Source organism: Siniperca chuatsi, linkage group LG4 (assembly GCF_020085105.1).
Source record: "Siniperca chuatsi isolate FFG_IHB_CAS linkage group LG4, ASM2008510v1, whole genome shotgun sequence".
Classification (NCBI taxonomy): Eukaryota; Metazoa; Chordata; class Actinopteri; order Centrarchiformes; family Sinipercidae; genus Siniperca; species Siniperca chuatsi.
In genome coordinates this window covers 8,974,943-8,994,324 of record NC_058045.1, presented here as the reverse complement: position 1 = coordinate 8,994,324, position 19,382 = coordinate 8,974,943, and the positions used below count along the sequence as shown (strand labels likewise).

The window sequence follows — 19,382 nt, the reverse complement described above, 5'->3', positions numbered from 1 at the left end:
GAACTTTTACGAGAAGCCAGCATTCGACTACCCTCTGAACCAGATGAGTGTGTGGCTGATGCTGGGTAATGAAGGCATGGAGAGAGAAAGCAACAACAGCTTCTGCGCCCCAACACCCTCTGCCATGGTGTTTGGGCGCTCCGATGGGGATAGGGTTGCCGTCACCAGGGACCTGGCCCTGCGCCCTGGCTACACCCTTCAGTTTAAGGTACTCACATGGAAAGTGTAAAAACTAGAAAAACAGATGGTGTCAACGTAAGGTGCCATTTTGCGAAACAGGCACACAATACTACTTAATCAGAATTAAATTGTTCTTCAATTTTCTGTCCATTGTTTTCCCTACCAGTTGAACATAGGCTGTGAGTCAGAGTTCAGCGCGTCTGCCCCAGTCCTGCTGCAGTATTCCCATGATGCCGGTCGTACCTGGGCCCTGGTGAGAGAGGGCTGTTACCCAGGAACCCCAGGGGCAGGTGTCTGTGAGGGCAGTGGTCGTGAGCTTAGAGAGCCCACTGTCTACAACACTGGGGACTATGAACAGTGGACCAGGGTCACTGTGGTCATACCACGCAATGTTGCAGCCAGGTAGCTATAGTAACAGGCATACAATTGGATCTGCTAAGCTGTAATAGTGATTTTATACATTTTCTTTAGACAGAATATTTTTTAGAAGCAGTTGACAAGCATAATTTAAATGTCTACTGTATCTCTCTCATTTCCTAATCCTCTTCACCGCATTTTCCCAGTAAAACCAGGTTCCGCTGGTTCCAGGAGAGCAGCATATACAGAGATGCCCCACCTTTTTCCTTGGATGGGGTCTACATCTCTGAGCCCTGTCCAAACCATTGTGGGGGACATGGAGATTGCATCTCTGGAGTCTGCTTCTGTGATATGGGATACACAGGTACAATGACAAAGAGAGAAGGAAAAAGGATGAAACTGAAAGAAATTAAAAAAGATCATATTTTTCATGTATCTTTATGTTTTATACCTTATGATTTCCCCTTTTTTTCCATAGTGGAGCAGGATAGTTGTGTCCCATCTGTAGCCAGTCCACCAGAGCTGACTGAGGGCTTTGAGGGGAAGCTGAGCCCACTCTGGCAGAGCCTAAGTGGTGGACAAATTGGAGGCGGCTGTGGCATCATCGGTGAGGGCAAAGCTCTTTACTTCAGTAGCTCTGGGAGGAGAGAGGCACACACAGTTCCTCTAGATACCACCAACACACGGTGAGTGGAATTCACACCTATAAATCTCTCATCTTTAAGCTCTGGAGACCAGTTAAATCGGTGGTTGTTTGTTTAATGCGAAATTTTTATTTAGTTATTACTGTTTACATACAGGTTGGTCCAATTCTACATCCGAATTGGGAGCAAGAGTTTGGGGCCCACTTGCACCAGGCCTCGCTCCCGCAATGAAGGTAATTATCACATACTGTATTGAGGCCCTCTGCTGCATTCATGTGGCTGTTTCTAAACAGTGCAGTCTGTAGAGAGCAGCACCACATCTGATCTGATCAGTTCACCGCTGGCTTGTCTCCATCTGCTCCTTCTCACTCTTTGTCTTTGATCAGCCTTGTGATCCAGCCAAGGCTGTGTAGGTACAAAACTGGTCCTCATTGACAGTGTTTTTTCTAAAGGAGAATCAAAGTCTAGTGTTGTCTGTTCTATTCTGTTCATCAGTCAGCAGATTGTGGATCTCTAGCCTGCAGCAGTGCTGAAGGCTCAGTCTGATCGTTTCTGCAGTGTCAGATAAAACACTGCCAGCCTCCTATACAGCTTGTCTGTAATAATCAGGGCTTCAGGACTGTAATTAGATTCTGTTGCATTATATTCTATTGTTTCTTTTTACTTTCTGATAAATTTACTCATTCTGTATCTATGAAACGTATTTCCCATCTAAATTGCTATCCACTCTGCTCTTTCTTCTGTGATATTAGGTGTTATTGTCCAGTTCTCTACCAACAATGGTGTCCAGTGGCAGTTCCTGAGGGAGCTGGACTTTAGTTCCTTCCTGGAGCCCCAAGTGGTGACCATTGAGCTGCCACCTGCAGCCAAAACCCCCTACACAGTATTTCGGTGGTGGCAGCCACAGCAAGGTTAGTGTAAAATTTGAGTGCACAATATTCCAGAAAAGCACATAAGAATAATAAAACAACTGTATTACAATACATTTTTGATATCACAGCTTTAATTTTGTTTTTCATTTTGACTTCTTTCTCCCCATCCTTATAGGGAAACACTCTGCCCAGTGGGCTTTGGACGATGTCTTGATTGGTATGAACGACAGCTCCAGAACAGGTTTCCATGACAAGTTTGACGGCATGACCCCTCTGAGGCACAACTGGTACCGCATTCAGGGTGGGGAGGTGACTGTGGACTGTTTGTCTCTGGACACAGCACTTACCTTCAACTCTGAGGCCATTGATAGTGAGTCACACAAACACGTTACTGTTCATAAGCACATACATTTAGAGATGAGGCCTTATGACTACAGAGCTGTAATTCCTAGATTGGCTCAGAAAGCGTGTGCATGGAAAGTGAAGGAGTAACTCGCTGCTCCTGGCCCCTGAGTAAGACACTTAACACCCAACTGCTTCAGTGAAGCTGCAGTGTTTGTAGTGCACAGTTAATGAATATAAAGCGGAATGTTACCGCAAAACAGCTGAACTACTCTTTGCATGATGAAGAAAAGGCAAAAGATGAAACAATATACACTCAACAAACCACATAAATGGCTGTACAGTAACATCCAAGTATTACCCACACAACAGGCTGAAACTGAATCACCCATTTACTGTGGTGCTGTGGGTCCTGCATTATTAATGAGAGCAAACCTGAATGAACATCCTGCTTGTTATTTATGCTTGCATCAAGCTGTGAGCGGATTTACTCTGCGCAAATATTAAATTACAACTGGGGCCATTCATTAAGATGCTCAGCAAAAGCAATTTGGCAACACATCTATAAACATAAAGCTCCCGTGTCCCTGTGTGAACACATAAAGCACTGATTGTCAGACTTCATGGCTGTTCTCATATGTGCTGAAACACGCACACATTTCGCACATAACTCAGCAGTACCTATTATTTTCAAGCAGACACATACAAGCTAATTTTGAGCAGAAAAAGCTGTTTTTTTTCACACAATATGAATTTTGTTGGAAAAATTGCCTGCATTAACATCATATGCCAACAAGAATCTATGTGATTATATGTTCCTCTTAAACTTCTTCAGCTTTTTTGGCCAAGTGGCAGCGGCGACAAACTAAAAGCAATGTGTCACAGAGTGAAGTTCAGCCCTATTCTCAGAACTGTCACCTTTTTCATCCCACTGGAGTTTACAGGCCTGTTTAATGTGGTAACCAGGCGGGATTCCCCACAGCCGAAACATGTTGATTTACAGACATGTGTCTTGTTAAGGCGTTGTTGATGAAAATAATGTTAAACCATTGTAACCTGGTGTGGATACTAGAATCAGGTTATTGTAAATACCAAAAAATGTGATGTTGCTTTTATACTGTGTCTGCAGAGAAGCCAAGATATGCAGAGAGCTGGGACTTTGAGGTGTCAGGCTCGTCATTCCTGCAATTTGAGCTGAGTATGGGCTGTAGTAAGTCCACTTCCTTCTCCCATGGTGTGCGACTGGAGTACTCCACAGACTGTGGTCATCACTGGTCTCTCATCACCCCAGAGTGCGTGCCCCCAGCCATTGGCTGTGCTGGTTATACTCAGAGTTCCATCTATACCTCAACGCAGTACAAACACTGGAGGAGGATCACTGTCTACCTGCCCAGTGCTGCTAAGTATGTGTTTTTGAACTTTTATACCCAAAATTAGTGGAAAGTATTGGTGTATTTTCTGAAAGTGCACAAACTCCTGAAGCTACTTTTCTTTATAACTTGCTGTTGAATCCCTCAGTTCTCCCAGAACTCGGTTCCGTTGGATCCAGACCCACTTCACCCCAGGGGCAGAAGGATGGGCTCTAGATAACGTGTTACTTGCTCCTGGCTGCCCCTGGATGTGCTCTGGTCATGGTTTGTGTGACAATGGACATTGTGTGTAAGTAAAACTGGCTTTTCTGCACAGCTGAAGAATTTTAACCTTTGGTCATTTTTACACTTATTTTCTGTCTACACGTACTTGTTACTTGTTACTTACCCATACTTTTTCTCCCACTCTCACACAGGTGTGACAAGGGTTATGGGGGGGCACACTGTGTGCCTTTGGCTCCCCTGCCATCTGTACTTAGAGAGGACTTTAATGAGAACCTGCAGCAGGAGACGTGGCCTGAGGTGTATGGAGCAGAGAGGGGAACTCTGAGCGGAGAACCTCTTAAATCTGGCACTGCCCTTATCTTCAAAGGGGTAGGGTCCTAAACACCATGCAGAGAACATCCAGAGCAATAAGAATACAGTTTAATCACATAGACACAGTTTGATATCTTTAGATCACTGACTTTTCTTAACTGACCAAGAATGTAATCCTTGTCTGTTTGTTTTCAGGATGGTCTGCGAATGATAGTGTCACGGGATCTGGACTGCACCAACACTCTCTACATCCAGTTCTCCTTCAAATTCATCACTAAAGGTGAAAATAACTCCTTTTTTTTCTTCTTGGTATAGCTGTATTTTTGATTAAGATATTGTTTTTTCTCAAGATGTTGTCATAATAGTATATCTTGTGGGCTTTTCTAGGTGTCCCAGAGCGCTCCCATTCAGTGCTGCTGCAGTACTCTGTGAATGGAGGAATTAGCTGGCTGATGTTAGATGAGTTTTACTTCCCAGCTTCCACTGACACTTTGTTCCTCCACCTGCCGCTGCCAGCCAGCGCTCAGACCAACGCCACCCGTTTCAGACTCTGGCAGCCATACAACAGTGGTGAGTGGACACATTGTGTAGTTGTGCATTAAAATTTACATAATCTGTGCTTTTCACATCTCTTGTCTGTTTCTTCACCACATTCACTTTTCTTCATGCCTCCTGAACTTGCAGAATCAGTGTGTAATAATCTCCACAATGTTATGCCCTTCAGGTAAGAAGGAGGAGGTTTGGGTAATAGATGATCTCATCATTGATGGCAGCTCCTTACACAACCCACCGGTGGTAATAGACAGCTTTGAGGAAGGCCCCAATGAGTCTAACTGGCTGTTCTTTCCTGGTGGAAACACTGGCCTCTACTGCCCCTACCAGAAGACTGGACTGTAAGAAAAACACATAGTTTTGAATGTTGACAATGATGGTGTCTTGACAGTGTTTCTATCTATGAACCCAATGGTGATACAACTTTCAAAAAGATGTTTTTACCCTTGACTAATCTTTGTGTTTGTGTTTGTATTTGTGTTTGTTTGTGATGCAGGGAGGAGGATGAGTCATCCATGGTGTTTGTCTCCAGCGAGCTTGGAGAGCACTCCATTACCACCAGGGACATTGACGTAAATGAGAACACCATCATCCAGTTTGAGGTACACAAACACAGCCTTGATGACTTCTTATCCAAAGCAACAATCATAATACTTAATCAGTCAAGACATAAATCATGGCTCATCATCTTTGCTGATGTTATGTATATTTATGTCTCTCCAGATTAATGTGGGCTGCACAGCTGAGAGCTCCTCCGCCCACCCGGTGCGTCTTGAGTTCTCACGGGACTTTGGTGCCACGTGGCACCTTTTGGTACCCCTGTGTGCCGGTGCGCCCCAGCCCTCCTCACTGTGCTCCACAGATCTCCACCCTGCCAGCATCTATTTCCCTGGTACAACTCAGGGCTGGAGGAGGGAAGTCATTCACTTTGGCAAGCTTCGCCTATGCGGGTAAGGAATGGATACATCCTGCACAGCAGATGTGCAAAAGAAAATAATGTTTGACGAAATGTTTGGGGAAACTTTTTTATATTCTTTTAATATGCTTACAAGATAGTATCTGTTTATTTCTGTCTGTCTGTCTCACTCTATAAGCACTGTATTTTGACCACCCTACAGGTCAGTGAGGTTCCGCTGGTATCAGGGTTTCTTTTCAACTGGTTCTGCTCCTCCAACATGGGCATTAGACAACGTCTACATTGGCCCGCAGTGTCAGGACATGTGTAATGGTCACGGGGCTTGTGTGGGTGGCACCCACTGTGTGTGTGACCCTGGCTACTCTGGGCCTGACTGCTCTGTGCCTGACACCCCTAACCCTGACTTCCTCAAGGAGGACTTTGAAGGTACACCAACATACAGATGCACACAAAAAGCCATCAGGAAGTAGGAAGTTTATTGAAAATGTTTGTGTGTGAGGGCATAGTATTTATTGATCAGTCAGAGTTATCAGAAATCCAAATCTGTGGTGATATTGCTTTGAGAATGATCATGTGGTCATTACATGTTTACATTAGGTTGGAGTCAGTTTATTTGACCATTTTTTACTGAAATGAAATGTGATGCTTGCTGCTGGAGTTTCAGGCTAAATTCTTACACACTTAAAGGTGGGGTATGCGATTCTAATCCAATACACGTAATTTTGTCAAATTCAGCGAATATCTCATTAGCTGTCCGTTCAGTGTGTGCACTGAAAAAAAATCTAGTGTTTGTACACAGCCCTGGCTCTGAAATGCTAAAGAAACAAAGTGGTTCGGACCAAGCCATTCCAGCCATGATTTGTGTGTCAGGTAAGGTTAAATGACTTGCCCACGGACATTCAGCTTACTTTCTAGTTTGCCAAAATATGCTGTTGTTGTGATGTTAGCTATAGAAGCAGGAGAGTTGTGAGTATCGCTGTCTGGAGCTGCTGTGCTGGCTCTGGGAAACCGTCTCGTCCTCTCTGGCTGTTAGCTTCACAGCAGCAACTGTAGGGACAGTTTGCTAACCCACAACCTAGCTAACGTTAGTTACATTAATTGCTGTGTCATTGTTTGCTCTATGTCATGGTATTTGTCATGGTATTGGATTTCTTCAGAATCGCATACCCCACCTTTATTATGCCCTTAAAGTATATTTGTTTTTTTATATTTTACTAGAGTTAAGATTATGATCTCCTTCAGGCCAAAATGCTTTTTAAAACTTTTTTTATGATTGGAATTATTGTAATTGTGTTCCATATTTTATACCTGATTGTTCTTCAATCTTCAATTAATGCTGATGTGTTTATTTGTATTTTTATAACATTATTTTGATTAGTGTTCAGTAAATAAAGGTCCTATTTGGACTTGGTTTTCCTGTTTTCTTAATACAGTATATGATGGATTTATGATTGTGTGTTTACTGTTTTGTTGCTTTCTATGTGTGTGTTTGTGTACGTACTTGTATTTCTAGGGGGAGCTGTGGATGCTGAGCGTTTCAGACTGCTGAGCGGTGGTAAACCATCCAGAAAGTGTGGTATCATGTCAAGCGGGAACCACCTGTTCTTCAGCGAGGACGGCCTCCGCATGTTGGTCACCAATGACATGGACCTGTCAAATGCCAGGTAAAGCTACAGCCACATAAACAAACAAAGAAAAGCACTTACCAACTTCACAAATATAAACTATCACAAATTTTTTGTTGTTAAATTTACAGTTTTCTGTGATAATGTGTTAATGGCTGAACTCTGCAGGTTTGTTCAGTTCTTCCTACGTCTTGGCTGTGGTAAGGCAGCTCCAGACCCTCGCTCCCAGCCAGTTTTGCTGCAGTTCTCTGTGGACGGAGGTCTTACCTGGGGCCTCCTCCAGGAATTTCTCTTCAGCAACAACAGTAATCAAGCTCGCCTGGTGGCCCTGGAGATCCCACTGCGTGCCCGCACACCTTCCACTCGCCTCCGCTGGTGGCAGCCCTCTGAGAACGGACACTTTTACAGCCCATGGGTCATTGACCAGGTACAGTAAGTGAGGATCCATCCAACCATCATTCCATCTACAAGTCTTTTAATCATTTCCATTCAAGCATTGATATTATCCATCCAAATTTTCATTTTTTCATCCCTCTGACAAATCCCATGTCAATTTAGTTTCCACTTTCTCTGCCTTCTTCACATTAACTATGCAGACATTTATCTTTTATTCCCTAGGTGGTAGTAGGTGGCAGTGCCAGTGGCTGGGGACCTTTGGAAGACGATTTCTCCTCAATCGATGGGCGCTCGTGGCTCCTCCACCCTGGAGGAACCCGAATGCCTGTTTGTGGCTCTGATGGGCCTGCTTTCGCATTCATAGAGAAGTCCAATACTCGCTATGCTGTCACCACTGACATCAGTTTGGGTCAAGACGCCTTCATCCAGTTTGATTTTTCTGCATCCTGCTCTGTCACCAACTCCTGCTACTGTAAGCAACAAGAAGCGTGAAGAAGCCATTATTGGTTATCAATACTGAATAGGGCTGCAAGTCAAGATTATTTTTATTATTGATTAATCTGCCAATTATTTTCTCGAAAAATGACTAAAATAATTAATCAATTATCAAAATAGTTGCCAATAAATGTTTGTCGACGACTAATCAATCAATTGTTGCAGCTTTAATACTGAAAAAGATATTAATGTCATGACAATGCATGTAAACGTGATGTGATAGAATACTAGAGCAGTGTTCAGTGAGCATTATTTTGAAACATTTTTTAGTTCTCACATATGTGATTTGAACATTTTCTAGATGTTTCTCACTAAAACAGCCATCTTTAGTGAAATACAGTTAAACAAAGAAGTTAAAAGAAGTCCAAACATTCTATATTTATTTTTTAGACTGTCAAGCTTCATGCAGTTTCATGAATATACATATTGACAATTGTGTTTCTCTTCTTTCTCTGCAGCCGTAGAGTTGGAGTATTCTCTGGATCTGGGTCTTACCTGGCAGCCTGTGGTCAGAGACTGTCTGCCTACAAGCCCTGACTGCACTTCCTACACCCTGCAGAGGCTGCTGGTTTCTGACACTTATAACAAGTGGGGCCGTATTACCCTGCCTATCCCATCATATGCCAGGTCAGCACTGCCCTGAACTTTACTCAGACACATCGACAAACTTGTTTAGCTTTAAACAAATCCTGATTCTAGAGTATACTCTTAATTTTCTAAAAAATAAAGTCCATATGTAGCCGTGGTGTAGCTACTTTGCAAACACAGTTAGACTACTACTATTACAATCTAATATAAATCAAGATTTACAGTTGAATTCCTTGCTATATGATTTATTTTAACTTAACTTTAACTGTGAAATGTGTCTGTGACTTTAATTTATGTCTTTAGGTCTCCAGCCACAAGGTTCCGTTGGTTCCAGCAGGCTCCCTTTGACAAGCAGCAGACTTGGGCTCTGGATAACCTCTACATTGGAGATGGCTGCCCAGATATGTGCTCTGGACACGGGCACTGCCAACAGAGCTCCTGTGTGTAAGTAACTGTCAAAGTTTTTCCTGTAAATATCTGCAATGTCAGCTGCTAGTAATGAGCAATAAGGTGTAAAAGTGAAATACAAAGTTTTAATTCAAAATGCCTTATTTTTAAGTTACTTGTGATATTTCAGTAAACTCACTATAACTTGATGGCCAGCTTGTCTTTGAATCTGATTATTTGTATCTGACTCCACCATCCTCTCCAGGTGTGACCCAGAGTGGGGTGGAGAGTACTGTGATGAGCCTGTGGTTCCTCTGCCCTCCCAGCTGAAGGACAGCTTCAGTCGAGCTCCCTCGCTCAGCCACTGGCACATACTCACCGGTGGGAAACTCAGCACTGTGTGTGGAGCTGTGGCCTCTGGAGCTGCTCTGCACTTCAGTGGGGTAAATAAACATCTACCCTCTTTGTTGATTTTTTCCCATCCTTCCTTCTGTCTTTTTTACTTTCTCACACCATTTTCTATTATAAAATGCTCCCCAACCAGTGATTTGGTGGAGGATAAATGCAATTAAATGTATTCATAATCTGAAATTTTCACACATCCTCTGGGGCATTTAATATGTGCACTTGTTTGTACAGATGAAAATGCAGTTTTCCTCTCTTTTTCAAAGTCTCCAGTTATTTTGTTCACCACTGGCTCATGATATCTTCATGTGAACATGAGCTGTGTATTAACCCACCTTCCAATCATGTTTGGTAGGGAATGAAATAACAAACTTCTGCAGTAAAGACAACAGAAGCACTGACATGTGCTGATTCAATGGGGCAAACAGATGACACAGACATAGGCAGATAGATAGAGAGACATGTAACAGTATCTGAAAGATGTTGCTTCAAGTATTAATCTGTTGAATAAAAGACCACAAAGTAAGTAGCTGTCAGCCCTTATGTACAGCTTAAGTTATCCCGAGGCACTTAGGGCAGTGTTGTAAATGGATACCTATTGACAGGCTGCTCTTGGACAGACACACTGCCAGAGAAACCTCTTCAGAGCAGCTGTTTAGGTCTAGTATTAAGCTGTATCAAGATAAATTACTGCTCTGGTTGAAGTTCAAACTTTACTCAATATATTAAAAACTAAGTCTTATTATTCTGGTTATGTTGCAGTAATGTTCTCTGTAATATGAATAACATCAGATCATGTTTGAGACTTTTCGATTTGTTTTTAGAAGGATGATACATTTAAAAGTTTGTAGTAAATAGAGTGTTAGAGAAATAGAAAAGAGATAGAAAGAAAGACAGGCATCCATCCATGACAGGCCTACAGTGGCTGAGCCTCTGATTGACACAGACTACATTTCTCTATGTGTCTGTGCACAGAGTTGCAGCCGTCAGCTGGTGACAGTGGACCTGAACCTGACCAACGCTGAGTTCATCCAGTTCTACTTCATGTACGGCTGCATGATCCCACCTAGCAACCGTAACCAGGGTGTGCTTCTGGAGTACAGTTTGAATGGAGGAATTAACTGGCACCTACTGACAGAGATCTTCTATGATCTGTACACCAAGCCTGGGTGAGTTTTTTCACCAACAGCACATGGACGTAACTACTTGCGCACAACTGAGTGAAGCGTGAATTAGGATATCTGTGACTTTCTTCACGTTTTTGTCTGTGTTCAGGTTTGTGAATGTGCTGCTGCCCCCTGCTGCCCGTCAGGAAGGAGTACGTGTGCGCTGGTGGCAGCCACAACATGAGGGCACAGACCACAGTGATTGGGCTCTGGATAACGTCCTCATCGCAGGCTCAGACTCACGAGCGCAGATATCTGACACATTTGGAGGGGTGGCACTGCCCAACCATGAGAGAACTCCTGCTGATGGGACCTCAGGAAGGATAGGGCAACTGAGCGAGCAGGAGGAAACACCCATAGGTATTTCTAAATCAATGTCTGAATTAAACAATCTACAGTAATTTTTATATTGTTTTTATCACTAAACAGAGCCTTTTGGTCTTGTATCTAATTTTTGCTTCTCTTTCTTCTCAGTGAGCGATCATTGGCTGTTCTCAGAGGACTGCTCGGTGCAGCGTTTCTGCAGCTCTCCAGATGGAGTGATGGTGTGTGGCAATGATGATGGGAGAGAGGTGTATGCTGTCACACATGATATTATTCCTGACAAGGGCTGGGTCATGCAGTTCAAGGTAACTAATCAGCCTAAAATGACACAAATGCAATATAAACACTCATTTGTGTTGTGTAATGTTGTGATGTTGCTATGATGGTAAAATGACCTTGTTAATATCTGTGTGTTGATTTAGATTGCAGTAGGCTGCAGTGTGCCAGAGCGTCATGCAGACCGGCAAGTTAATGTTCAGTATTCAGTGGACTTTGGAGTGACCTGGAAGTACCTGGTGCCCCAGTGCCTGCCTGCTGACCCCCGCTGTGGGGGTCAGGTCTCCCAGCCGTCAGTCTTTTTCCCTGCTGAAGGATGGAAGAGGGCAGTCTATCCACTGCCTGACAGCCTGGCTAACATGTGAGTCATCCTACCTCATATCTACCTTCACATGCTTTTGACAAAACATACACTACTACTTCATATTTAATGGTACCATCATGGCATGCTTAGCCTAAATTATTGATAGATCAAATTATTGTCATCATATCATCAATTATTAAAACCATTGTCATATAAATCATGAAAAAGGTATGCATGTTTTTTGACTAACCTATCTTGTCTTCCTCAGTGCGGTGCGGTTCCGGTTTTACCAGCAGCACTCAGACATTCAGTGGGGTGTGGAAAACTTTTACATCGGGCCAGCGTGTGACAACCACTGTGGTGGGCATGGAGATTGTCTGGATCAGCGCTGTCTCTGCGACCCAGGATTCACTGGACCAAACTGCTATGCCAGCACTGCTCTAAAGGTAGAGTTTGGCTCTCACTCAGTTAAAAAGTCTGTTAAAATTCTAGCATTAAAAACAGATCAGAAAATAAAAAGTTGCCATAAAAATAATTTATTTGTCCGAGATGGTCTGTGATTCAATTATGTGTGTCTTTTTTCTGTAGGCATCTCTGAAGGAGCGCTTTGACTGGGAGGGGTCAGCAGGCCCTCAGTGGCAGGTGCTGGAGGGTGGTAGGCCCTGTACAGACTGTGGTGTTTTGGTAGAGGGGACAGCCCTGTACTTTGGAGGGGCTGATGCCAGACAGGCTGTCACTGCTGATCTCGACCTCCGCGGAGCAAAGTAAGTACTCAACGTCTGTCAACCACAGCAAGAGGTTTCCTGTTTATCTTTAAATATTCTGCTACTCTAAATTCTTTTTGTGGATAGGTTTGTGGAATACTGGGCCAGGATTGGAAGTGAAGATAACATGACCATGTGCCACCGTCCAACTTGTCGTAAAGAGGGAGTGCTGCTCGACTACTCTACTGATGGAGGTGCACTAACAACATGTGTGCATACTGTGCACATGTATTTTTCCATTTTCATCATCATCAGTTTATGATTTCTTCTCTTCTTGATACAATTGTCTCATTCTGTCCATATCTGTTCCTCAGGTGTGTCCTGGACACTGCTGCATGAGATGGACTATCTGAAGTATGTGTCAGTGAGGAGAGATTATATCATCCTCCCAGAGGGAGCTCTGACCAATGCTACTCGTCTGCGCTGGTGGCAACCATTTACCATTTCCTCTGGCCTCGCCACCCCTAGCCTCGAGAGAGCCCAGTGGGCCATAGACAACATCTTGGTGGGGGGGTCAGACATCAACCCATCCACTCTGCTTGACACCTTTGATGATGGTGAGTTTGTTTGTGTTGATGTAATCAGAGCCTGACAACTCACCTGTCATGACAAATGAAGTCATGTTCTAGAAATCACTTTGACTCTTCCTCCTCTTCTCTTTTTATGCCTTTACCTTTCACCAGAGGGTGTTTCTCATGAGGAAAGCTGGAGTTTCTATCCTAATGCTGTGCGCACTGCTGGCTTCTGTGGAAACCCCTCATTCCACCTGTACTGGCCAAACAAAAACCAAGACAGGACACACAACATCCTGGCCACTCGAGAACTCATAGTGCAGCCTGGATATATTCTACAGTTTAAGGTTCAGTACTGCAAGACAGCCACAGACCTGCTGTATTAAAAGCTGTCCTTTGTCGTGTACATGGAGGCTTTAGTCCTTTACTGTACATCTCTCTTGTTGATGCAGATTGTTGTCGGTTGTGAGGCAGACACCTGTGAAGACCATCATTCTGTCCTGCTGCAGTACAGTAAGGATGCAAGGTAAGAAAGACAAGGAGAGGCCCTAATAAAGAAAAAACACTTTCACATAGTTATAAAACTACTATTTTAAAATGTACAATACCTTATTTTGTCATTTGATGATTTGATGTATCTTTCCTATTCCAACAGTTAACAGCCAAACTGCAGACAATGCATGAAGATTTTTCCAACTATTGTGGAAATAGACATTTATTTTTAACAAGCTGACCTGACAGTCAGAGCAGGTTGTGTCATGACATGATCTAAAACATCAGTGTTAAATGTCAAGTCAATAGCCTCAATAGCTTAAACAAATAGCCTGTCTTTACACCCACCATTTACCATTTAAACACTATTTGAAATTATTGTTCTTTAATAGGATGTATTTTTACATGGACAGTTTTCAGCTCTTACTCTCTCCCTTTAGGTCTGACTCGTGGCAGCTGGTACAGTCAGAGTGTCTCCCCTCATCAGTCAACAACGTGGGCTGTTCTCCCTTCCAGTTCCACGAGTCCACAATCTACAGTCCAGTCAACAGTTCAACATGGACCAGGGTCACTGTCCAGCTGCCAGACCACGTCTCCTCAGGGTAGGAGCACAGAAATATTTTATTTACGTGGTTAGCAATGGGACATATCATGACTTCACAAGGGTGCATTTTTGGTCTAAGTATATATTTATAAACAGTACATACCAGCAGAATAACAAGCAACAGTTCTCTCTGTTGCCAGTTGAAGCAGTGTAAGCCTTTTGTGATTTGTTGTATATTTCCAGGGCTACCCAGTTCCGCTGGATTCAAAAGGAGGGGACAGGAGAGCAGCAAAGCTGGGGAGTGGACCATGTTTACATCGGCGAGGCCTGCCCGGGGCTCTGCAGCGGCCACGGCTACTGTACAAGTGGAGTGGTCTGCATCTGTGATGAGGGACAACATGGTGGGCCACAAACAGCATATTATATTCAACCTGCTAGAGACACACAGTTCTTTCTCATGTGTACTGTTCAGAAGAAAAGTGCTAAGTGCTGCCTTTGACACAATTGATCATGGCATTCTGTTAGACTGAGGCACTGGCTGGGCATATCTGGCACTGCAATAGACTGGTTCTCATCTTATCTGTCCAATAGGAATGTCATCCATCTCCCATATCAAGTATGGTGTGCCTCAAGATTCAATTCTGGGTCAGATACTGTTTTCCTTATACATGCTTCCCTTGGGTGATGTCATCTGCAGACATGGGATTTCTTTTCATTGTTATGCGGATGACACACAGTTGTACCTCCCTGTCGAGCACACTGATCTTAGTACGCTGAGTTCTCTGCAGGACTGCCTGTCTGACATAAAAAATTGGATGTCGATACATTTTCTACAGCTCAACTCAAATAAAACTGAAATCCTTGTTATTGGGCCCCAATAAATCACTAAACAAATACTGCCATCTACTGGCTACCTGTCACAACATATCAAGCCTGTTGCAAGAAATCTTGGTGTCCTGTTTGATAGCAACATATCACTAAGCTTGTGCAATCATGTTTTTATCACCGCAGAAACATTGCAAAACATGCTTTTATCTCCTCATGCCTTAATTATTGTAACAGTCTGTTTACTTTTCTTAATCAAAAAACTTGACAAAATGACTGCAGACTGTACAGAACTCAGCTGCTAGGCTTTTAACCAGGACCAAGAAGTACGGTCACATCACACCTGAGCCTCTTTACATTGGCTCACTGTTTGTTTTAGGATGGATTTTAAGGTCTTATTGATTGAGGCTCTTCATGGCCTGGCTCCAGACTATATTTTAGACCTTGTAATCCCTTATGAATTTTCACGTACTTTGAGATTGTCAGGTAGGGATCTTCTGTCTGTTCCTGAGTCCAGGATGAAAACTAAGGGGGGCAGAGCTTTTGCCATCAGGGCCCCGAGGCTCTGGAACAACTTGCCCAAAGAAATTAGGTTGTCTGAGTCAGTGTCTTCTTTCAAGTCTCTTCTCAAAACACATTTTTATCGGAAAGCATATCCTGATTTTACCTGAGCTGTCTGTTTATTTTATTGTTATGTATTTTATTTCTTTTATATTTTATCATGCACTGTGTTATTTTATTTCTCTCTTTGTGAAGCACTTTTTACTTAGTTTTGATACGTGCTCTATAAATAAAGTTTTATTTATTATTATCATTATATAGTTGAATTAAGTAAAATGATGCAAACATTTTCCATGTGATTTAGACAGCTTTTCTGAAGAAAGGTCTTGAGCACAGTTTTCCATCACAGTTGCTGAAAACATGGACTTGCACTGTTTATGGTTTCATTTTACAAACAGTGTCAACCCCACCATCGACTGGCCGGTAATCTTTAATTTCTCAATTTCATCATTTCCCCTCTGCTTCCTCTCACCTCACCAGGTGACGACTGCTCCCTCTCCAGCAGTGACTTGCCCAGCTCCATCAAGGACAACTTTGAGTCAGGCAGTGTGTCTCAGGAGAGCTGGCAGTTGATCCAGGGTGGTGGAGTGGGCAGCGGCTGTGGGCAGCTTTCACCGCATGCCCATGGAGACTCACTCTACTTTAATGGCTGTAAGATGAGGCAGGCAGTTACCAAACCGCTGGACCTCACTAGAGCCAGGTACAGGTACTACCAAAACATACTGTACATAAACTAATTATGTAAACGTACGCCTACCTACTTCATAACTAAGATAGATTTGTCTCCTCCACTTTAGGATGTGTATTATCAACCTTTAATATTTCCTTTCTCTAACCTTCTCTTTTTCCTTTCTTTTCTGTCTCCCTACAGTAAGATCATGTTTGTGCTGCAGATTGGCAGCGTGGCACAGACAGACAGCTGTAACATAGCTCTGGATCAAGCTGACACAGTTGACCGGGCGGTGCTGCTACAATACAGTGTCAACAATGGTGTCAGCTGGCACGTAATCGCCCAGCACCAGCCCAAAGACTTCATAAAGGCCCAGAGAGTCTCCTACAACATTCCACTGTGAGCGACACACAGAGACACTCAGTTTAAACCACACCATTTTCTAATATGGCACCATTTATAAAGGTTTTATAAGATGTAACTAATATTAATGTTAATTAATCTTTTACTAATGCTTCATAAATGTTATAAATGTTAGCAAGTCATTGCTAAAAGGTCATGGAATTGTCACCTTTTGTTAAGAAAGAGCTAGCTAAAAAGACAAAGCAGGTGTCATAAGGTAGGAGGATAAACACCAGCTAAAGAGATTTTTCACAGCCTGAGAAACCAAAAGTTGGTCTTTATAATGCTTTATAACTGATCTATACATTTGTTATTAATCATTAATAAAGCCATCAGTTAAGTTTTAAAGCCTTTATAAAGAGGTACAGTTTAAACCAGTGTGGTAAACTTCATTAGGCTGGTTTGAAGCTTCTATAACCATTAACATACTTGTTGACCCTCACTGACCCTGCAATGTTTCCCATGGTCTCTCCAGAGAGGCGAGGGTTAAAGGGGTGATGCTGCGATGGTGGCAGCCACGCCACGACGGTACAGGACATGACCAGTGGGCGCTGGACCATGTGGAAGTAGTTCTGTGAGTACCCAATTCCAAGCCGGCCCACGGCCCCCCAAAAGAGCCCCAATCTGCCCCAGTCTCTACCTCTGCCTCACCTGTAGAAATGGTCCCCTCTTCTATACACAAACACAGGGATACAGTATACACATATGACGGTGTAGTCCCTCATTCGTCCAGGAGTGTTCTATCGTAGAAAAGGTTTCAGTCGTAGTCATCTGGACACTGTTTTCAGAATCAAGACGTTTCGGCTCCCATCCGGAAGTCATTCTCAATTGTGAAAAAATTGGACGGGAACTGGAAATTTAAACTACTCTGAGTTACATAAGCCCTGCCCTCAGGAAGGAATCTGCCTATGTACCGTACGGTACATAGGCAGCCACTTCACAAACCAAACAGCCACTTCACAAAAGACTTTATCAGCACAGACGACACGTTAACTCAGGATTACAGAGCGCCGTGCATTTGCATTTAAAAGCTACAAACCACACATTTGAAGACAGCGAGGTGAAGATTCTTAGTAGAGAGAAGAGTTGGTTTGAACGGGGCGTCAAGGAAGCCATTTTTGTGAAGAAAGAGAACCCCTCTTTGAACAGAAATGGTGGTCTGAGATTTATTCTGCCCAAAGTCTATCAGAGTGTATTATCACCTTGGTCACGCCTATCACATGCTAATCAGGCACTTAGCAGTGATGAAGTAGATGCAGCCAGAGAACAATAGGCCTGATTACTGATTACTGGGCCATCTTGAAACTATTAGGTCAGTTTCAGGTGAAACTAGCTATTAACAGATACTCAGGCAGATTCCTTCCTGAGGGCAGGGCTTATGTAACTCAGAGTAGTTTAAATTTCCAGTTCCCGTCCAATTTTTTCACAATTGAGAATGACTTCCGGATGGGAGCCGAAACGTCTTGATTCTGAAAACAGTGTCCAGATGACTACGACTGAAACCTTTTCTACGATAGTATACACATATATACAGTATATACTGTAATAACATCTACATGTGCGCTGCTTACCACCTACAACCAACCGCTCAGCAGCTGTTTCAAATGCTCATTACGACTTCTGGTGTCAGGCAAGCAGAGTAGAAATATGGCTGCAGTGCTTTGCTGTGATAGGTTCTGTTTGTGGATGGCTGTTCTGTGTGACAGATCAACTCCTGCTGTCAGATCATCATATTTTCAGTGTCTTGTAGAAACCATTCATTTCCCAGATAAACAACTTGTCAAGAATTGCTGTATTTTTCCACTAAAATGTCTTAAAATGTGTTGAGCACATCTTATTTAAAACCTTAAAAGGTTGTAGATATAATTACATTAAACAACTGAAGTCATAAATTACAACATTCTTTCATTCTGTTTTTACACTGAAGCACTCATTAGATGTGAAGCACCCATTCACATTTCCATTCATAATTTACAGTATCCACTCACTTAGAATTAGTCCATCAGCCCCTAGTGGCCATTATAAGTTATAACACAGAGCACTGACTCAAGATCATACTGAATACAGTATGGGAAACTGTGAAGGTGGCTTCACATATATGACAGTGTGTCTTTGTTCTACTGTGAAGTCAGCGTTGTCAGACAGGCCCATAATCTGACTGGTCTATTTTTGTTTTCATTTTCACATTGATTTCATGTGCAAAAATGGTCCTGCATTTCATTCTATCGATTAAATAATAAAAAAAACGTTAAAATTCTTACATTTGATTTGATGGAACTTGCAGACACCCTGCCCCGATTCACTGATTTCATTGTTTCTCTCTCTCTTTTTTCTTTCTTTCTTTCCCTTTTTACATTTATGTTGCAGTTTAGTCTGTAACCAGGATCAGTAAACATTTTCTCTATGTTGAAGACAATGCCAGTTTTCAAATAAAAATGGCAAAGCTGGAGATTCTGCAGGACACTGAAGATATCATGAACATGGTCTTTACTCAGCTAGCATATTATTAACATGGCAATATCATAAAGCATTTTGAATGCATTTTCTGCATGTTGCTATGGGTATCAGAGCAATGTTCCCTCTGATGTGGGTGCTGATTGTTCATTCAGATGTATACCCAATGCATTTAAAATGCTACATACAACAGTCACGTAAGGCACTCCGATATTTCATGCAGTTGATACAAAGTTGCACATACATACAAACACACACTCATGCCTAACCTGAGCTGTCCCTGGTCTAAGTGGTCGTGACCTGTCCCACCCCCTCCCTCGCACTCGCACGGTTTTCAACAGTGTTTGCTGAAAAGAGTAACCGTGATCCTCACACTTTGCTCTGTTGTTTATTTCTCTCTGTTCGACACTCCTCCACTCCTT

At 42.8% G+C, this 19,382-nt stretch overlaps 1 protein-coding gene across 4 annotated transcripts in view; it reads left to right on the top strand.

Moving 5' to 3' along the window:
• reln (reelin) overlaps positions 1-19,382 on the top strand; it is a 96,067-nt gene that overhangs the window by 72,952 nt on the left and 3,733 nt on the right. For 3 of the 4 annotated variants that reach the window (XM_044193588.1, XM_044193589.1, XM_044193587.1), the window contains exons 27-63: positions 2-208; positions 347-582; positions 744-901; positions 1,016-1,223; positions 1,338-1,414; positions 1,934-2,092; positions 2,229-2,423; positions 3,525-3,798; positions 3,914-4,054; positions 4,182-4,359; positions 4,498-4,582; positions 4,690-4,872; positions 5,027-5,195; positions 5,351-5,456; positions 5,578-5,804; positions 5,973-6,196; positions 7,284-7,434; positions 7,564-7,822; positions 8,014-8,263; positions 8,745-8,913; positions 9,178-9,318; positions 9,527-9,704; positions 10,642-10,835; positions 10,942-11,192; positions 11,307-11,461; positions 11,579-11,793; positions 12,005-12,182; positions 12,325-12,500; positions 12,588-12,694; positions 12,815-13,057; positions 13,184-13,359; positions 13,465-13,538; positions 13,945-14,106; positions 14,292-14,449; positions 15,915-16,134; positions 16,306-16,503; positions 16,982-17,080. In XM_044193588.1, the coding sequence (XP_044049523.1) occupies positions 2-208; positions 347-582; positions 744-901; positions 1,016-1,223; positions 1,338-1,414; positions 1,934-2,092; positions 2,229-2,423; positions 3,525-3,798; positions 3,914-4,054; positions 4,182-4,359; positions 4,498-4,582; positions 4,690-4,872; positions 5,027-5,195; positions 5,351-5,456; positions 5,578-5,804; positions 5,973-6,196; positions 7,284-7,434; positions 7,564-7,822; positions 8,014-8,263; positions 8,745-8,913; positions 9,178-9,318; positions 9,527-9,704; positions 10,642-10,835; positions 10,942-11,192; positions 11,307-11,461; positions 11,579-11,793; positions 12,005-12,182; positions 12,325-12,500; positions 12,588-12,694; positions 12,815-13,057; positions 13,184-13,359; positions 13,465-13,538; positions 13,945-14,106; positions 14,292-14,449; positions 15,915-16,134; positions 16,306-16,503; positions 16,982-17,080 (6,581 nt within the window). Of the gene's footprint in view, position 1; positions 209-346; positions 583-743; positions 902-1,015; positions 1,224-1,337; positions 1,415-1,933; positions 2,093-2,228; positions 2,424-3,524; positions 3,799-3,913; positions 4,055-4,181; positions 4,360-4,497; positions 4,583-4,689; positions 4,873-5,026; positions 5,196-5,350; positions 5,457-5,577; positions 5,805-5,972; positions 6,197-7,283; positions 7,435-7,563; positions 7,823-8,013; positions 8,264-8,744; positions 8,914-9,177; positions 9,319-9,526; positions 9,705-10,641; positions 10,836-10,941; positions 11,193-11,306; positions 11,462-11,578; positions 11,794-12,004; positions 12,183-12,324; positions 12,501-12,587; positions 12,695-12,814; positions 13,058-13,183; positions 13,360-13,464; positions 13,539-13,944; positions 14,107-14,291; positions 14,450-15,914; positions 16,141-16,305; positions 16,504-16,981; positions 17,081-19,382 lie in introns of all 4 variants that reach the window. The other variant, XM_044193586.1, reaches the window with a different exon arrangement.